Below are 20,198 nucleotides of genomic sequence, written 5' to 3'. Positions count from 1 at the left end.
ACTGATGGCAGAGCTGAGCTGGTCCCTAAAGCCCCGGGGCCCTTTCATTTCTGACATCCAAATTGTAGCAGCCTCCAAAGAGGAGCAGTCGGTTAAAGTTGCCAAAGTGGGCAGAATCTCTGGCTCCACCTAGACATGGTCAGCTCCCTGGGGGTTGTCTGAATAACCCCTGCAGGCCTGACAGGAGCACATGCACCCTCTGAGGGATAGAGCACTCACTCTCTTACAGCTGATCGAGTGTCTGGAGGACTGTTCTATGGTCCCAGCTTGAACCTGCTCCCTTTACTTGTCCTACAGCAATCAGGATTCCACAGGGGTGGCACAGGCCCCTGCCCCAGCCTGTGCTGTCTCTATTGCCCACTGAATCTTTATACTCCAACAGTGAGAACTGCAAGCTGTGTTGTCTCTGCCCTTTGTGCCTAAGCTCCTGCTGTGGCCTCTGTTAGGAACACCCTCCCTCCCGCCTCTCTTCCTCTGGTTCCTCACACTCTGGTCTGGGTCCAGCCCCTTCCACTTCAAGCCCATCAGCCCTGGCATCCCTCCATCACTGCATGGTTCACACTGTCCTGCGAGTGTTTGCCTGCCATCTTCCCTCCACACCGTGACCTCCTCAGGGGTGGAGACCATGTGCCTCAGCTCCTGGCATGAGGCTGGGTACAGGGAGGCGTCGTCTCAGTCCTCAATGAACTGGAAAGGCCCGAACCCTGCCCTGGGCTGGCACACAAAGCAAGAGAAAGGAAGCTCAGGTCTGCCAGTTTTGTGCCAGACACTCCTTGGGAGACCAGTTGTTCATCCACCCACCGGCCCACCCGCCAGCCCTCCTGCCACACTTCCTCAGGAAAACAAACACCACCATAGCTTGATATCCGGCTGGCCGGTCCCAGCAGCTAGATTAGCATTTGAAAGTTTCCCTTGCATTAATTTCAGACGGAACATAAATATGGGCTTGGGATGCCTCTTCCAGGAGGGGAAAACTGGAAACCCAGCATAATCACTGGAGAGAAAACACGTGTGCTGGCCAAGGGACGCCCATGCTACTTTGGAAACTTTGTGAGAGCATCTGGTTCTCCCCTCCTCCCTCCACATGGCCCCCCAACACGGTCTTACAATTGCCCTGTTAATTGGCGTATTGTTCTTGCCCAGCACTCCACACTCTCTCTGCAATCTGGTGAAGCTTGGAAGGTGCATGTGTTTCTAACAACTTCCTGCCCTCAAATGTGAACTCTGCATCCCTAGCACTGCCAAGACTTGTGAGTGGTTGTAGCAAAATGTGAAGTGGACTGGGATATCTCTGCACTGATGGCCAAGCTTTGCCTTCTGCCAGGTGTGTGACCCTAGGCAAGTGCTGCCCCCTTGCTGAGCCTCAGTTTCCTCATTTGTGATCTGGCAGCATCTCAAAGGGCTGCTTCCAGGATGAGATGAAACAGCACTGGAGAACCATCACCTACCGGGGAGGCCCACTGGGTATGATTTTGTGTCATCAAATGAGAAGCCTTAGAGGTGGGAGGGCCCATGAGACCACGTGGCTCAACACTATGTGTGGAAACTGAGAGACAAAATGGGAAAGGAAACTGCCCAAGGTCAACTAATGGTCCTGACCTCAGGACAGGATTCTTTTCTCTCCCCTGCCTTACTGTGTCAGAGGGCCAGAGGAGACTGTCAGGCTGCAGGTGATGGAGAGGGCCTAGATCTGGCCTCCACTGTGCTCACTGAGCCCTCAGCCCTGAGCCCTAGCACGGGCCTGGCTGCACCAGAAAGAAAGGAGCCTTCTGCACTAAAATATCATGGGGGCTGCACTCTGCAAAGCAGGATAACTTTTCCTATACGTGTACAAATTTTCTTTAAGGAGAATCTGGTTTTTTCAGAGGAGAGAGGCACCAGGCCAGACCCAACCCCCCTCCAGGCCTTGCTTCTCCTTGCTGCACCTGCCTTCTCTTGCATCTCCATCTGAAATTCTCCCCATCCTGGGAGTGCCCACTACCGGAGCCCCCTCCTCCAGGAAGGCTTCCCTGCTGTCCTCAGTGAATTAATGTCTCCTCCTCCATGCCCTTTGTTTTCATTTCTGGATTCTCTTTCTCCCTTTCTCTCCTTCCTTCTCTATTTCTGTCTCTGTATCTCTTTTCCCTGTCTTTATCTCTTCCTTTGTTTCTCTCTTCGTCTCAGTGTCTGTCCCTTTCCCACTCTCCCTACTGTTGTCTCTGTGTCTCTTGCTGCCTGTCTCTGGGCCCCTGCCTCCCGGTCTCCCTGTTCTTTTTTCTGTTCTGTCTCCTTGGTCCTTGTGCTTTCTTCTCTTCTGTGGTCCTCTCTGCCAGTGTCTCTTTGCCCTTCTCCCTAGCTCTCTCTGTCTCCGTGGCTTTCTGTGCCCCACCCCCATGATCCCCCTTGCCTTCCTCTGCTCATCCACACAGCCTCAGCAGATGAAATGGAACGTGTCTTCCTGCAGAGAGCTGGCCAGAGAACAGCTGTCAGTGCTGGAAGGAGCTTCTGAGCCGTGGCCAGGAGACCCGGGGAGCCTGGGCGAGCCATGCGGCTAAGCCCCAACACTGAGGGGCCCCCTTGGAGACTTTCCATGACCTTCCTTGCAGGTTCCAGGATGGGTGTGGTGCCTCTTCCAGGATTTTTGACCTTGGAGGCAAGCCTAAGCCTGTCTGCCAGCCCCTGGGGACAGCATGCACTGGGCGCACTCTCAAGGGCTGGTCCAACAGCCGAGCTCCTGGGATTGGTGGAGTTTGGAGGAGCATTGCCAAGGGGTGGGGCTGAGTCACAGGAGGAGACCTAGGAGCTCAGGTCCCCTGGGGTTAGGATGAGATCATGGAAAGGATATGGAGTAACAGGTTTTGTCACTCATTCATTCAACAAACGTTCATGGAGCTGCTGCTGCATGCTGGACTTGGGCTTAGCTATGAAGACAGAGATGAATCAGGCATGGCCCTTGCCCTGGAATAGCTCGCAGTCCCCCCTCCCCCCCCCGCCAGGTGGCTGGTTAGGAACACATTCTGACAGTCCACTCTGGGGTGTGAGAGGATCACTTCAGCTGCAGGGAGGAGGGTGAACTCCAGAGAACCAGGAAGACAGTTCTGCAGCAATTCAGGCTACAGGTGATGTGACCGGGTCCAGAGTCCAGCAGCACATTTAGAAGGCAATATCGGGGGACCCTCGGGACTGACTGGATGAGGATGAGGAGGGAGAAGAGTCAAGACAAGGCTCACTGAGCTTGGACAGCAGAGCTTGGTTAAGACACAAGGCGTCCTTGGCAAGGGGTATGTGTTGGACTTTGTAAGTTTTGAAGATGTTTAGATGGAGATGTCCAGTAGGCCACTGGACAGATGGCCTTAAGGGTAAGGTGCCCAGACCAAGTGGTCAGATTGATGGTAATTGAAACCATCAGGATAGGTGATTTGTCCATGAAGTATGAGTGAAGTGAGAAGTGGGCCAAGGGCAAGGTTTCCAGGGGCTCCCGGGCTGACTGGGCAGGAGGAGCCCACCAGGAGGACAGACCAGGCAGGGAGAGAAGTAAAGAGAGGACCAAGGCAGAATGGGGTCGAGAGCACCTGGCAAGTTACAGATGTTGCCAGCCCCACTGTGGGTGCTATGGAACCAAGCTGCAGACAGGGCAGGTGGGGGAACATGACACAGATGGCACCATACAGTTCTAGGGACAAGCCACCCAGGAGTGGCGCCTCCTGGAGTGTGCAAGGGCAGGCTGGGAGAGGGGCAGACACCGTTCTCCCTGCTGTGGAGGAAAGCAGAGGAAGGGAGGTGCAGCTCAGAGGAGAGAATGGGAAGCTGAAAAGATTACTCCCGATTTCTTTCATTTTCTCTAAGTATCTAGTCTTCCATTTAGAGTCTTAGGAGAGCAGGTTGAGGGGAAGGATGGGAGCCCTCAGCAGACAGGTGAGACGTACCTACACAGTGCTTGGAGTTCGGCAGGTGCCCCCTGAGGCCTATACTGTCAGGCCCCTGGAGTGTCTTGTCCATGCAGTCCCAGAAAGGCTCCTTCAGGAGCAGCTGCCCAGCAGCCAGTAAGTATTTGCTGCTATTCTCATATAGCCCAAGGCAAGGATTTTTTTCCCTGGTGGCTCACGAAATCCTCTGGACAGACACCGGGACCACTGCTGGGCCTTGAAGACATATCTTTATACACGTCTCCACGGAGGCAGAGAAAGAATTGCCTTTGCTGCCAGGAGTGGAGTCCAAGAGCTGCTGGCAGAGCGTTCCTGCAGCCTGTGTGCTGGAGGCTGCCATGCCCCGTGCCATCCCGCCTGATCGTGCATGCTGTGGGGGCAAGCCAGAGTGGGGGTGACTCTTGCCCTGCCTGGGGCTGGCTTCACACATCACTTGGGACTGCATCTAGGCTTTTCCAACGGACAGTCACTCCTCCTGCCTCAAGGCCTTTAGTGCTACCCCAAGGAGTCAGGCAAAGGGTTGTGGGCCCATTTGACATACAAGAAAACTGAGGCTATTGTCAGGGAAGTTGCTTGATCAGGATCACAGGCTGAAGGGGAGACTCAGAGCCTTGGCAGGAGCTTGGGTCTTCTGTCCTCAATAGCACTGAGTCAGGGCCACAACCCTGGAAGGGCCTGTTTATGGCTGTGTTGTCCGTATCTCTTTCACGTTAGCCTCCCAAACATGGCTTGTGTACCTCCTGGCCTTTGCACTTGCTGTTCCCTACCTGGAACACGCCACCCGCCACCCACCCTGGGGTGACCCACTCCCATCCTCACCTGGCTAGCTCTCATCCCACCCTGCAGCTGGCAATGCCCCCTCCAGGAAGTCTGCCCACACTGCAGGGTGGCGTACATGCCTCCTGTGGGCCCCCTCAATCTCCTGTGCTTCCTTCAGCATCGGACTTAGTGCCTGGGTCCTGAGAGCCTAACTTTGGTGGCTCTGAGCGCCTGGAACAGGACCTTACTTTTTACTGCTGTCGGGTAAGATAAGCATTCAGTTGGTGATTGGTAAACAAATCATTGAGCAGGTGGGGAAAGAAAGGGAAGGAGGAAGGGCAGAGACCCCATTAGGGTCCCTGGAGTCAAACAAAAACCTTCCCTACAGACTCTGAGAGCTGGAAGAGCCCACAGGCATTAAGCAACACAATCTGCCCTCTTACACAGTGAGAAAGCCAGTACCTGAGTGTCCAAGGCCTCAGAGTGAGTATAGTAGAAGCGGACTGCACCTCTCTGGCATTCCCAGCCCAGTGATCTTTCCCAGTGATCCACAAATGGGACTCCAAGAACTATGACAGGCCAGCAAGATGGAGGTCTTGTGCTGGGGGTCCTCCTAGGGAGTCATGAAACCAGCAACGAGACTGGCCAGGCCAGAGGGCTGCAAGGTCTGCCCCTCTGCTCTGGCCATTGTGAGGTCCCAGCCTGGCTGCATCTGTCAGGAGCGTCTGTGTTCCCGAAGGACTTGTCGGCTTTCTGTTCTCCTAGACCTCCCCAGGGCTGTCAGCATTCTGACCTTCGCCTTCCACCTGTCACCACCTGTCACAGGCAATTAGAGGAATAGTGCAGGCATTTCCCCCCAGGGCCTGGGATGAACAGTGAGCAGGAGGGGAGAGTGCTGCCCTGGTGAGTGGGGCCGCACAGCAGACCCACAGCTGGGAGGGCCCCAGGGGCCCTGGGCAAGCACCCAGCCTCCCTGCTCTGTCCACATCAGAGCAGGTGGAGGAGACCAAGACCAAGGAGGCAGAGGAGCATCTGTGGGTGCTGACTCCCAGCAGCGACTGAGTCTAGTCATTGGCCTCCCCTGTGCTCTCAGACCTTGCGCCTGCATCCCAAGGAAGGAGGCCAATTTCCACTCTTCTGGGCCTCTGGACTAAATTGATTCATTTCTTTATTGACAGTGCCTAGCACAAAACTGGTCACAGAACAGGTGTGTCATAAATGTTCATTGAATGAGTGAGGTGTGGGTAACGGCATGAGATGAGACCAGCCCTGCCCCCCCAACCCCGACACCTCTGTAGAGTTCAGTTCTGTGTTGGTACCTCCTTTAGGCCACTGTCAGTATCTACTGGACCCTGTAATCAGTGGAGTTTTGTTGGTCTTACCAATAGGATCTTACCCCTCAATCAGTCCTCAGTGGCCATCCCAGGACCTGGGACATAGGGTGTGCTCCGTAAATGGTGGGTAGATGAATATATGAATGCTGGGGTCCAGCAGCATATGCAGAGCCTGTGCAGGGCAGTGGTGGTATAGGGTATAGTCCTTGCCCTGTGGGATCCTAGGGAGGAGACCTACATGGACATACCTCCCTCCCATGCTAAGGGAGGGAGGTCTTATGAAGATGAGCTGTTGACTGGCTGGGGGCTTGAGGGCTTTTGGGAGCTGGCCTTGTGTGACTCCTGAAAGCCTGGAGAATCAGGAGTGTCCAAGTGGTGTGAGGCACAGTAATGCAATGGGAGGCACTGGGAGCCCTTACTTCAGGCCACTGTTCCCTATAATCCTCACAAACCCTGCAACTTGCTATTCCAATCATTCCTACTTTACAGATGAAGGAACTGAGATATGAGGAGATATAGCTAGTGAGCAGCAGAGCCATAATTGGACCAAGGCAGGGTGACACCAGGACTACTCTTGTCCACTGTGCCACGCTGCCTCTCAGGGAGTCTGGGGCCTTGACTCTGATGTAGGTCACTGGTGCAGATACACACTGGGATGGCCTGAGGCTGTCCACGGTGGCTGGTGGCCTGGCATGTGGCTAAGCCTGCACTGTCTCTTGTGTTCCAGGTCACTTTTTGGGAAACAACACAGTCATAGACATCCTGCGGCAGGCAGGGCTGGAGGTGGACCACACACCTGCAGGGGAGGCCATCCAGAGGTGAGTAGTGGAGCCTCTGGGGTGTCTGGGGGCTGCCTGGCCCTGCCTGGCCACAAACCTCCTGCTCAGACCCAGGGTGTGGGGGCCATGAAGAAACCTCTGGTGAGGTGGGGCCACAAGGGGCAGGTATGACCAGACACCACGAGTGGAGGGGCTGGACTGGAGGCAGAAGATGGGGAAGGAGGTTGATGAGCCATGTGACCAGAGGTATCCACAGGGCCAAGGCATAGCAGTGGGTGCAGTATTCAGATTGCAGGGATGCTTAGGATTGAAGACAGGTCGGGTAGAGTTGGGGGGAATGAAGCCTGGAGGACTGGGGGGCTGCCTCTAGCCCTTAGTGGAGATGGAAGTGAGGGAAGATGAGCAGTTGCCTGGCCTCTCCCTTGGGTTGAGCCTTCTCCTTCGCTGCCTCCTGCCATGCCCTCCCCTTGGCTTTCCTGCCAGGCCCATCCACTGTGCTCAGGGAGCTGCCACAGCCCTCCTCTATTCCTGTAGTGTTTCCTGCCCTCCCCCCAACAGTCTGGGAGCTGCCCAAGGACAGGGACCAGCTCAGAACCTCTGCTGGTCCACAGTGCCAGCACCATCACCAGGCTGGGTAGGACGGAAGTGTCAACTGAGAGCTGGCTCAGGTTCTGGGCAGCCTGGGGGGATTCAGTGTGGTCCATGTCCCAGCCATAATGCAGGAACCTTCCTCATCAGCCTGCAGGGTGGCCACAGTGATTCCAGCCCCCATCCCTGACATTAGAAAACCCAGAGTTTGAAAGAAGCTTGAATAATCATAGCCAATATTTACTGGCTGCTCACATTGTACTGGGCTCTAAGTGTTTTTAACTTGCAATCCTCACAACAATCCTGCACAGTAGGATCTGTGAGTAACCACTTACCACCGAGAAGCCAGAGACCCAGAGGGGTCAAGTCATTTGCAGAAGGACACAGTGTAAGTGGCGGTGTGGCTCTGGGGCCTGCCTGGGCTCCTAGCCACACCTTATACTCCTTCTGGAGGTGGAGTGGAATGGGGACTTTGGAAATGACTGAGACCTTGCTCTTCAGAGGCAAGGCCTGGGTCACCTAGAGAAAGGCAAGGCTTTGGGGTCCTCCAGAGCACTGAGCCACCAACTTCCTAGGTCTTCCCTGGCTCTGTGGCACTTCCAGAGGACCTTATAAGCCCGCACATTGGGGCTCCATCCCAGCCTCCCATCTCTTCTCATCTTCTGAGTCAGAATGACAACACTGCTCTTCCTGCCTAATCTATTTGAGCCCAGCACAAATCAGTTTGTATCAGGGATGAGGGCAGGAGCGGGGGAGGGGGGAGCAAGTGCCTGAGGGATGAGGGTTCCAAGGTAGCCTTGGGGATAAGGCATTCCTAAGTTCCCCTCTCTCCCCTAGCTCTACCCCTCACCCTCAACCTGGAATCCCCAAGGACCTTCCCCTTGAAGCCATTGTGTCTGGCCAGGCGAGGGCAGGGGAGGCGGGCAGGCTGGCTGCTGAGGCTGGAGAACTTATTCATCTCAGAGCCCGGGCATTAGAGCAGGGGGCTCCTGCGACTCCCCTGCAGGCTCTCTCTGAGGGCTCTCAGCCTTAGTCTGCTGCACAGGAGAGCAGGAGAGCTGACGGGGTAGGGGCGACAGGGGTGCTTAGGGGGCTCCAACAATAAAAGCCGGCCCTGGCCACAGGTGCTTCCTGGATCTCTCTTTTTGTTTGACTATTTTAAATTATCTCTCCAGCAGCTGCGCATCTCCTGGCAGCCTGGATCCTAGGAATCTGGGGGTTGCCATGGGAGCTGAGGCAGCAGAGGCTGAGAGAATGCCCTTTTTTCTATCAAGAAGGGGAAGCTCCTCGCCCATCGTGCAGCATGAGAGTGGACTGGGAAGGCAGGCCACTTGCTGTCTTGGGTACTACCTCATCACTCAGACACAATTCCCAAAGCCATTCCCTATCCTCTTCCCAGGGTCAGATGGCCCCAAAAGGAATTCTCTTGGGACCACAGAGAGGAAAGACTCAGAGGGAGATAAGTAGAGGATGTTCCCAGGCTAGGAGGCACATGTGTGTAACTCTGAATGCAATGGCACAAATGGCATTTTAGTGGCCTGACATTCAGGTCTATCTTCTTGTTGGCCAACATCAAAGAGAGGCTTATGTGCCAGGCACTGTGCTCAGACCTCATGTCATACATCCTCGTGACAATGAAGCAGATGGTATTATTACTCCGTTCTATAGCCAGCTGCTGCCGAGCTCATTAAGTCACTTGCTCTTAGTCACATGGTCTTACATTTCAGAGCTAGGCTGTGAACCCACATCAGTCGACCTCCAGCTCAGGCTCTGAGTCCATAAGACTGCCCTGCTTCCACTGAGAAGGTACACGGTAAATGTGTCCTTGCAGTAGTTGCTATGGTACCCCCATTTTCCAGAGCAAGAGACTGAGGCACAGCAAAGTTATGAACTCACCTAAAGTCCTTACGCCACAGTTGTTGAATGATTGGGACCCCAACCAAGATCATACATGCCCCACAGACCTGCCCAGGGCTTGCTCCCTCGCCTCCTGCCAGTCTTGGCTCAAATGTCATCTGCCACTGATCAGACCACCTACCCCTGATCATCACGCCCCAATCCGTGCTCTCACACCTGTCTGCTCCATTTCATCCTTGGCAGTTATCACCACCTACCATCCTCCGTTTCACTCTCTGTCTTCCGCATCAGAATACGAGCTCTGGAGAGCAGAGGTGATGTCTGTTTCTGTTATGCTGGCACCTGCCTCCTAGACAAGCGTCTGGAGCAAGGAGGGGCTCAGTAGATACTTATTGACTAAATACATGAAAGGATGAGTCAAAGCTCCATCTCTCAGCTCCAAAAAATGGCTCTCCTGGGTTACTGTCACCAGGTCTGGCACCCTGGCATTTTCTCCTGCCATGACAACTTTCGCACTGGATTGTCCCTCTCCCCCCAACCCCGCCACACGAATGGCCTGCTCCAACGTGTGTACTCCGTGTGCTCCCTTCCAGCCCTGCCACCCAGAGCCCAGTGCCCACTCCTGAAGGGACCTCGACCAGCCCGGCCCCGGCAACTCCAGCCACCGCCATCCCCACAGTGCCCTCAGCGACCCCCACAGCCCTGCCAGAGGAGGAGGAGGACCCAGCCCTGTCCCCACACCTCCTGCTCCCTGACAGCCTCAGCCAGCTGGAGGAGTTTGGCCGGCAGAGGAAGTGGCACAAGAGGCAGAGCACGCACCAGCGGCCCCGGCAGTTCAACGACCTCTGGGTCCGAATTGAGGACAGGTGAGTGGGAGGCAGGTCTCGCCAGGGTGCCTGCCCTTGGCGGCCTACCTGGGCCCTCCACAGCTGGGCAGGCTGTCACCAGGCCAGGCCAGCCCTGAGGAAGCGTGGCAGGTGGGGATCTGCGGGGAAACTATAGGGCTGGCTCCTGCTGCTCACAGAGGGGCCTCAAGGTCACCTTGCAGGGTTTATACAGCACGTTCACATCTGATCTTTCTGTTTTCTCAAAACAAGAGAAAGGATAATTCTCTGCATTTGAAAGAAGCTTCCTATAGATCAGCAGGTCTCAAGCTGTGGGTCGAGACCCACAGGAACTGTATTAAAGGGCCGCAGCATTAGGAAGGTTGAGAACCATTGCTTTAGGTGCAGTGGACAGAAGTCTGCTTTGCATTTAGCTTTCCTGGGATGCCCCTGGTGTGTGCAAAGTGGGCTCCAGTTGTCTCACGGACTGGAGGTGAAACTTGGAGAAAATGGAGCAGCCTGGCTGTGCCAAAAGGCCAGGGGTTCCCTGGGTCTTGGAAGTCTGGATAGATGAGGCCATGGCAAGGAGGCTGCAGCAGGGACACTGCTCTGTAAGAGAGTTGGGACAGATAGTAACCAAGCCCTTGATGCTGTGGGCTCTGTCTTGCAAGTGGATGGAAGACTTGTGATAAAACCTAGTTGAAAATGGGCAGGCACAGAAATTATTCTAATGTACTAAGACCCCTCTGTCTTCTTCCTCTATACCCCGCCAGCAGTCTGCACCACCTCCCTTGCCTGTTTGCCACCAAAGCTCCTGCTATTCCCAGGATGCTGTTTTTAGACCTTGGCCTAAAGGTTTCAAAACAGAGCAGTCTCTCTAGATTCCATTTTAAGGCAGGAATGTCCACATTTGGGGAACAGTGATGCCAGAGCACTGGCAATGATGCACGGTGTAAGTGAAAGGGTGGCCCAGCCCTGGACATGACACTCCCAGTATTGGGCCCTGGGAGTCTTGGAGTCTGCATATGGACCCTTTGAAGATCACCATCCAGGACGTTCCTTAGTAAACCTGGAAAGAATCACAATGGGTACTTGTTCAATAAACAAATTTCCAGGTCCTGCTGTAGACCTCAGAATCTGCAGGACAGAGGCCTGGGAATCTGGCTGTTGAATGTGCACCTGGAGATTCTTCTGAGCACTGGGAAACACCTCGGGAAACACTGACTCAGCTCTGCCTTTATAGATGGTGAACCAAGCCCCAGAGTGGGAGCGGGCTTGCCCAGAGTCACATGAGGAGTCAGGAGCTGCCTCTTGCACTTTGCACTTCATGAATTCCCTATAGTCAGGTCTCTGAGCCATTAATAAAAGGTGCATGTAGTCCAGCCCACTATCATGAAGTGCATGGTAAGTTCTTATCCTATCTGGTGGTAAAAGGCAAGCTCATTGATCCTTGGGCTTTGGTTTCAAAGTGCCTGATTTGGGTTACTGGGATATGTACTTCTGCAGAGCCCTCACCAGCCCTGCCTTCCCAAGGCAGAGGCGTTGCTAAAGATATATTGCCTATGACACATTTGGGTCATGCACCCAGCATGGGCTGCCCCTGTCCAACTGGGAGCGAGGGCATGAGTTACCAAGAACAACGTCCTTCAGCAGTGGGGAGGGCTTGCAGGCTGCCAGGGAGGCTTGGGGCAAATGAAGGTGCTGGCAGCCCATTAAGAGCTCCAATTAGGCTGGTCACTCAGAGCCCTGATCAACACGCCAGGAGACCAAGAGATGAGGCCAATGGTGGGGCCAACTCATGGGGTGACAGGAGGTGGGCTGTCACCCCCAGCCACAGACCCCCAACCCTTAACCACGTCTGAAAGGTAAATTTCTGCAAATGACTCCAAAGGGCTTCCTTCTCACAACATGTAGTTCAGAAACACAGAGCCAGATTTTAGGAGAAGAAAATAGCTTTTCTTTGGCAAGAAGGGAGCCCCTTCTCCATCCCAACAGGTAAATAGCGGGTGGCAAACTTTCTTCCATCTGGTTGGAGTTGCAGAAGAAAGTTTCCGTGGACAGGCAGCTTGGTGGTTAAGTTTCTCACTGCTTCTTGGGGAAACAGGCCCTGAGGCCCTGAGCTCCCTGAGAGGCCCAGATGCAAAGTATGGGCTGTTGTTCCTGGGGGACTCACTGTACCCTCATGGGATCCCTAAGTTTCTATTTTTCTGAGAGGGAGCAGAGGAGACCTCTCCAGGGGTTACCTGGGGCCCATTTATAGCTCTTTTAATAAGACCACTTTCCTTAGAGCTTTAATTTCATTCCGACTTTTCTCATTTTCTACCTCCTAAACCCCACTGGTGCGCCCCCTCCCCTGTCACCTCTGCCACCACATCTAACACCTGTGATCCTACAGCAGAATCCTCAGGGTCTCCTGCCCCCGAGTCTCACCCTCATGCATCACCCATCAGCCTGAGATCCTGCAGTGCCTCTGCCACATAAAAGGCCGTCCCCTCCCCACCTCATCCAGAGCCCTTGAACCTCTCCAGGTTCCTCTCTCACCTGGGGCTGGGGTGCCAGTGGACATTAGTCAAGTTCCCCCACTATACCAGGCACCACTGCCCCTGTATTCCTGTCAGGAAGTACAGAAGGTTTTATACAAGGGACAGACCCGGCAGATTGGGTAACTTGCTTGTGAGAGACCATACAGAGAGGCGTCCAGGCCTAATGTGGGGGCTCCCCATCATCATCCCCTACCACTGTCTACCCTTCCCACCCTCTCTGGGGGCCAGATCTCAGTTGGACTGCTCCAGGGTGCCAGAATGAATGGGAGAAGGAGGGAGAGAGCCTGGGATGCGGCCTGCTCATGCCTGGCCCGGCACCACCTAGAGCAGGCTGGCCTCCCTCGCCCCTCATTACCCGAGATGTAAACACACACCAGAGGAAGTTTAGAGAAGCAGCAGCCCATGGCAGAATGATTTATGGGGACCCATGGAAAGGGTGGAGCATGTGTCTGAGCAGTGGCAGAGCGTTCCTCTAGATCTGAGAGCCAGAGGCGGGGCAAGACAGGGCTGTGGCCAGGGACAAGCCAGGACAGAGGTTATTTCTATGCAACAGGAGACCCATGGCAAGCCTTCAGCTTCTCCTTTGGTGCAGTTAGGGTTTTGACTGCTCTCTGGAGGTCATGCCAGCTCTTGTTCTCCAAGTCCACACTTGGCTTGGGAAGGGGGGCATTACATAAATGAGAGACCAGAGGGCGAGGCACTCTGATTGGAAGGACAATCCTGATGGGCAGGTGTTGGGAAGAGAGTGTCTTCCAAGAGCTGGGCATGACCCAAAGCAGAGCACAGAAGTGGAACACAGAGCCTTCGTGGGTGCCACGATGCAGAGGTGGGGCTGCAGGACACACATGTACCAGGGGTCATTGCCCTCTGAGCCTGTTTCTCCTGCGGTTTGAGCAGGTGGCCAGGGCCTTTAAAAAGGGGCGGAGACACAGACTTCCTGCTCCTAAGGTAGGGTGGCTCTGCACACCCCCTGCTGGCCTGCTCTTTGTGCCCCCAATTTCTTAAGATCTGGTTCCTCCCAGTGTGACCAGGCCTTCTTCTGGGAGGGTCAGGGATGGTCAGAGTCTCCACGTGAGGCCCAGACTCCATTGAATTAGAAGCAGAAAATGCCCCATGAGAAATAGAAAGAAGAATCACCCAGTGAGAAAAAGCAGACAAATTCAGGAAGAGTAGGGGTTCAAACCCAGCCCCTCCCCATACTTGCTTTGGGGCTTAGAGAGCAAGAGAAATGGTGTTTGTAAGCTTTCAGCTGACATCAGACTCTAGTAAGTCTTGGTAATGGTGTGGCTTGTGCTGATGCCTGTGACTTTCAGTCTGTGCCCCAGCAGGAAGCTGCTCAGCCATTGGGTGGGTGCTGTGAACCCCCCATAGCTTGACAGGAACACGTTGGGTAGATGCCGTGTTTAGTGCTGGTGAGGGACAGGAGCAAGAAGAGTCTTAGATCATAACCAGGGACAATTGGCTCCCAGTATGGTGCGACTGAGAGAGCCTTGGAGCCACAGTCCAGAGACTCTGCCTCCGCTCTTCTGAGTGACCTTGGCAAGTCCCATCTCCTCTCTGGGACCCAGATTTCCATCCCAGGGACAGACAGGCCCTTCTACTTCTGGTCTGTTATGAAGCTATTTGAAAAGACTCCAGACAGTCTGCCTTGTGTCCATGAAATAATTGGTCAGAAGTTGCCTGATGAGCCCAGGAGAGAGGTGAGGACATCCCTAACCCAGAAGATGAGGTGTACACAGGTGTGGAGGTGGATAGGGCCCTAGAGATCTGGAGCTACAGGCAAACTGGGTGCTTTGGACCTCTATAGCTGACCTGCTTGGCCCAAAGAGTCTGAGGCCCAGGCCAGAATCACAACAGGATCCTCCAGCCGGATTACATCAAGGGCTCTATCACCTAGGCTCTGGGTGCCTCAAACTCAGCCTCCCCTATGTCTTCTTGAAGCTCTCTAAGGATGTCACACAGGGCATAGCCCTCCAGCACCTTGTACTGGCCAGAAGGCCAAGGCCTGAGACCCCCAGAACCTAACCCTGAATGGTTCAAGGAGACCTGCTCTAGGGACTTTAGGGAGACAGCTGGCAGCGACACAGGCATCAACCTTGCTTCTCTGTGCTTTCTGCTTGGGCCTCCACTTTAGACCTGACTCTGGCTTGTGCTGCTTGGAAACATTTTAAAGTCCTTCATTGCAGAGATGGGGAAACTGAGGCCTAGAGGGCAGCACTTGCTCAAAGTCACATAGTGAACGAGGGACATTGTACAGGCTAGAGCAGGGCCTGTGCCTCTGCTCAGGTGGAAAGGCTCTTCCCCCTTTGAGGGTCCCAGTCGACTCAGAGCAGACTCGGCCCGTTGGTGCCAGCCAGCTGCGGAGCCTGGAAACACGCACAGTGTTTGGTTTGGCTTCAAGGCTGCTTTGCCATGAGACAATTTTCCCCAGTGTGAGCCTGGGAGGAGGTGGGGATCTGGACTGGGGAACTAAGCTTTGGGAACAAAGTGAGCCAGAGGTGGGGGGCAGGTATTTGGAGGGTCTGGTCCTCTGCCTCCCAAGTCCTACCCCATTTCCGGAGACTCCTAAGCAATAAAAACCCTGTGCAAGCTCCAAGGGGGAGTTTTCAGCTTTGATTTTCAAAGTGTGAAAGAAAATACTTTTGGGCGCCTTGTGAGATTTAGTTTTCACAAATCCTACTTGGAGACATGTAGAACCAAGACCCCTACTTGGTTTTGCCTTCTGATGGGGGCCGGCTGAGATCAGCCCAGTTCCTGCTCTGGGCATCTAAAGGGGAACACCAGCCTGCCCCCCTGGAGCCAGGCCGCCAAGCCTCCCAGCAGCCCAGGCTGAAATGGGGCAGCTGCTAGGAAGGAATTTTTATGGACTTCTTGTGTTGCATGTGGGTTCTTTGGGGGAGTTTTTTTTTGGGGGGGGTTCTTTTATTAGAAAAGAAAAGGAGGAAAGAGGCTGAGATATTGACCCCTGCACAGTGCAAGGGGACCCCCTCAGGATCAGGACTTACACTGTGCAGGGGTCAATATGTCAGAGATGAAGCCTCAGTCTGTGACTCACGGGCTCCCCATGCGGAGTTTGCCGTCAGGAACTGCACCTTGGCTCAGCCCGGGTAAGACAGACTGCCCCTGTGGATATGCTGTCTCTTGCAAGTAACTAATGCTCTTCAAGCTCAACTTCCTTATCTTGGAAATGGAAATAATCCAGTGACACCCTGGTAGCACCAAGCAGGGTCTGCTGGCTCACAGTAAGTGCTCCACAAATGGACGGTGTGCTTAGTGGGAGAGACACCAACACAAAAATATTAATCATGATGCTAAAAATAGCCAACTACATCTAGCACTTTCTGTGTGCCAGGCACTGTTCTAAGCACTTTACACATAGAAACCCATTCAAACTGTGTATAATAAACAGAGACCTGTGGCACAGTGAAGCCAGTGAGAAATGTACAAGGTTTGGAGGGAGGCTTAACTACCCCCGGTGGCCTTGGGATTGGAGGACAAATCAAAGTAGGCCTCTCCAGGGGAAAACAGCAAGGCTGCAGGTGTGGCTGGGAGAGTGGTGTGTGCTGGGAGGACTTGGGTGGGGGGGCAGCCACGTCACATCAGGCTGGCACTGGTGGGAGGCAAAGCACAATTGATTTTATGAGTGAAGAAGGGTCTTGGCAGCCACCTGGCCTACCCCTTAGGTTGCACATGCACACGCTCTGCTCAGAAATGCTGTCCCTACGTCTTCTAGGTGGGACAGAGTTTGCTCCCTTCTCTCCTGATAACTTCTCTGAGACTTCCTCAAGTCTCATGCTGAACAGGAAATCATGGTACATCACACCTATAGACCCCAAGGTGAAAAGAGCCTTGTGTAGGATCCAAGGGGTTCTTGTGTTCTGAGTACCTACCAGAGTAGGAAAGGGAGGAAGGGCCAGGGCAGTGGGTCACTGGGTGCTCCAAGGCCATTTGGATGTCCACGCCCAAGCTGAGGTCCTACCCTAAGCCTTTGTGGAGGCAGGTGTGTGCCATTGGATGTCCACTCCCAAGCTGAGGTCCTACCCTGAGCCTTTGTGGAGGCAGGTATGTGCTCTGGGCTGAGGCTGAGCCTGGCTTCTGAGAGAGGAGTCCGGCCAAGACAGTGGCATGGGCTGAGCTCTGGTGGTGATGATTACAGATTCCAACCACTGTGATTATGGCCGGCTGTTAGAGCCTCATGGCCCAGGGAGATCCAAGGAATGTGCAGCCTCTCGGAGAGCGAGGCAAGTGCTGGGGAGTGGGGTAGTGCCCCACACGGAGGCAGGAGGCACCGAGGCTGCAGACCCCATGGAGAGTGGCCTGCCCTGCCCCATTTCTACCATCCCATCCCATGCCCTGACCAGGGAGGGGCAAGCTCCTGGCTCATCCATCTGAAGAGGAGCATCTGTGTGCCCAGATCCGGGACCTGCTGTGTGTCCTGCCCTGAGCAAGTTACTTAACTTCTTTGTGCCTTGGGTCCTAAGTACAATGGAGATACCAACTGGCCCTCCCTCGTAGTATTGTCATGAAGATTCAAGGCCAATGTATGACAAATGCCGTGCACAGAGCTGGGTCCAGGGACAGGGCTGCAGTGTCGCTTCTCTCAGGAGGCCTTCCTAGCCCTGCACTGGGTCCAGGGACAGGGCTGCAATGTCCCCTCTCCCAGGAGGCCATCCTGGCCCTCACTGGAAGGGTCCCCTCTGTGTACCTGCTGCCTAAAGGCAGGCTTGGCCATTGCCTCTGGGCCCAGCCTTTTCTTTACCTCCAAGCCAATCCCTCTGGTTCATAGGTCTCCTGGCAGACTCCTGCCTTGGTAGCCCCTCTGTGTTACACCATAGTCTTCACCTGCCTAGCCATAACTACACCTGCCTAGCCCTCTCTCTCTTTGTGCATCCATTTCCTATTTGTCGCTTTCCTGAACTTGAGCCAGTAACCTGGTGCTGAGTCCCACCTGGGCCACCTTCTCCCTGCACGTGCTAGGCTCAGGTCAGCCTGCCAGTTCATGCCTGCGCTTCATTTCCTTAGATTTTCCTCTCTCTGTCACACAGGCTTTCTTGAACCCAAAATCTCACCTGTTACCTCCAAAATCGGATTCTGTTTTTGTAAATTCATGAAGGACTTCAACTTTCACTAAACACACCCGTGGTTGTGCAAAGTGAAGCAGACGCTGAGACTCCTGCCCCAGGGTCATGCCGTCCCACTGTCCTCTACGACCTGGCCACCGCATAGCCTCTCGGAGCTCAGTTTTCTTATTTATGGAAAGGAAGTGATGAGACCCATTTTGAAAGTTTATCAAAAGTACCAGGAAAGTGCTGAACAGATAGTGAATGCTAAGTAAATAATGGTTACTAGATAAGGGCTGTGAAAATGGTGGGTCGTTTGCTCTGTTCTCTGTGTATGTCAGCAGTGTGGGAGGGGAGAGTGGCAGGAGGGCAGGGCACCTGGGTGGGTGGGTGTGAGGGCTGACAGCCCCCAAGAAGCCCCAGATCTAGCTCCTTCTTCACATTAATTCTTTCTGCCTGGAACCCATTTTCTTGAGTGGTAACTTTTGAGACCTGTGGCCCCCAGGGCCTGGCCCATCCCCAGGAGCCTGGCACTGGAGGGTCAGTGTGGCCTCTGGAGCTCAGCCTGGCTGGCTGGCTGGCTCTAGCTTGCTCTTTTTCTCTGCCCGAGTCCCTTGTTTTCTTCTCCATTTTATGAGAAAAATGGATCTGATAAAGCTACAGCTGATCCCCAAGGCTTCTGCCCAGGACAAGGTTACCATCGGTCACACTGCCCTGTGTCTCCTCCTTTCTAGCACCAGTGCCTCGCCGCCCCCACTACCCCTGCAGCCCACCCCCAGCACCGGGACCACCAAGCCTCCCTTCCAGCTCTCAGACCAGCTCCAACTGCAGGACCCACCAGGACCTGCCAGCAGCTCGGCACCCAGCTGCTCACAGCCTGCCCTGGGTCTCCTCTCCACCATCGCCGCCATCATTGCTGCCCCCTTCCTGCTACACAGCCTCGGACCCTCCTGACCTCGGCCACCCCGGGCAGAGGAGTCAGCTGAGCCACACAAGGATCTGCGGCCACAGTCCACTGCTCCAGCACCACTCCCAGGGGTGCTCGACACCTCAAGGGCAGGCCAGACGGGGTCAGTTAGAACACTAGAGCTTTATTCTACCCAAGTTACATCTTCTTTTTTGTAGAAGGATCTTAATTTCCCATAGTGCTATGGGGCTCTTTTGTAAAATATGTGTCCATATTAAAAGAAGAAAAATGTATTTATTCTACCAATTAAACTATTTTTATGTGGCCTATGTTATAACCCCTTCATTAGTTCCAGTGGTAAGCCAGGAGGAAACCAAGGTTGCTGGGGCATCTGTGACCTCATGCAGACTGTAGCTCCAAGCTGGCTTCTCCTGGATCACCCACACCTCCTGGGTATGGGTTTGGTTGTCCCACCATGGGGACCTCAGAGGGAGGGGCAAGCGGACAGACTTAGCTTTCGTAAAGCTGGATTTGGGAGCCAGAGGTCTGAATGCCTGCCGACTGTCCTCCCCTCCCTGGAAGCATCCCAGGGCCTGGGAAGATACTTTAGGGAAGACAATGCTGCTATTTTGACCCCCCTGAGTGCCTGTGAACTGGCCTGCAGAGCTCTCAGTAAGCTTTCAGCCCAAGCACTGGGGTGGGGCAGAGGGTAGATGTTGGTGCCCAGGGAAGTTGTCCCCCAACCCTACATAACAGGTGATTAAATTAGATCCAAAGAGAGCAAGATAGGCTGCCCAAGGTCACGCAGCAAATAGGGAAGTGAGGCCGTGAATCCAGACCTCTGTGTTCTCGTGTCATTAATCCAACTTGGGGTGAATGATATGCTGTTGAGCCAAATGGGGCTGAAGGACAGAGTGGGCACAGAAGGGCAATATCAGGGCCAGGCCCTCTAAGAGTTGTATGGTAATAACAGTGGCAATGAAAGCTGCCGTTTGTCCAAAGCCTGCAGCATGGATGGCACTTTGCACACTCATTTCATCACTGATCCTCATGCCAGCCCTGGGAGATGTGACTGTCCCCATTTTACAAATGAAGAAATAGACTCCCAAAGAGATGAAGGGACATGCTAAAGGTCCCTCAGCCAGGATGCAGCCCCAGATCAGTGTGATACAAAAGCAATCTTTGCCTCTTGGTCCATGTTCTGCCGTGTTCTCCCTGCCAGGGATGCTACAAAGGAGGCAGATCTTACCCAACTGGGACCAGCACAAGCTTCTCGCTCCAGCCAGAGAGGCTCAGGTTAGTTCCTCTGGCCAAAGGGCTCTGGCAGCAGCATGTGCCAGGTGTCCTGTGCCCCGACTTGTCAATTCCTAGAGCCCATGATGGACTTTCCTGCCAAATCAGAGGCTGGGGTCAGGCACAGCTATGGGGGCCTGGGGAGACAGGGCAGCCAATGGGGGCAGGCAGGCAAATGAGCCTCAAAGAGACTGGCCCAACCCCTCTGCTCCTCAAGGTGGCTGAGGAGCCAGGACCAGTAGGCTGACTCACAGTCCTGAACCCCATTTGGGCTGGTGACTCACTGATCACACAGTCCTGGAATATGAGAGGAGAAAGGACCCTTCACCAGACAGGTGGTCATAAGAGT

General features: G+C 54.3%; 1 protein-coding gene across 1 annotated transcript in view; it reads left to right on the top strand.

The window, feature by feature from the left end:
* The window catches only part of TRABD2B (TraB domain containing 2B), a 221,086-nt gene extending 202,483 nt beyond the window's left edge, over positions 1–18,603 (top strand). The window contains exons 5-7 of the mRNA XM_003801432.1: positions 6,726–6,816; positions 9,816–10,088; positions 18,384–18,603. Of these exons, the coding sequence (XP_003801480.1) occupies positions 6,726–6,816; positions 9,816–10,088; positions 18,384–18,603 (584 nt within the window). The remainder of the gene's footprint in view (positions 1–6,725; positions 6,817–9,815; positions 10,089–18,383) is intronic.
* Positions 18,604–20,198: the final 1,595 nt, after the last annotated feature.

The sequence above is a fragment of the Otolemur garnettii genome, unplaced genomic scaffold (assembly GCF_000181295.1).
Source record: "Otolemur garnettii isolate 467f Iridium unplaced genomic scaffold, OtoGar3 scaffold00210, whole genome shotgun sequence".
In the NCBI taxonomy this organism is placed as follows: Eukaryota; Metazoa; Chordata; class Mammalia; order Primates; family Galagidae; genus Otolemur; species Otolemur garnettii.
Note: the sequence above shows the minus strand (reverse complement) of the source record. Positions and strands in the feature narration are given on the sequence as shown.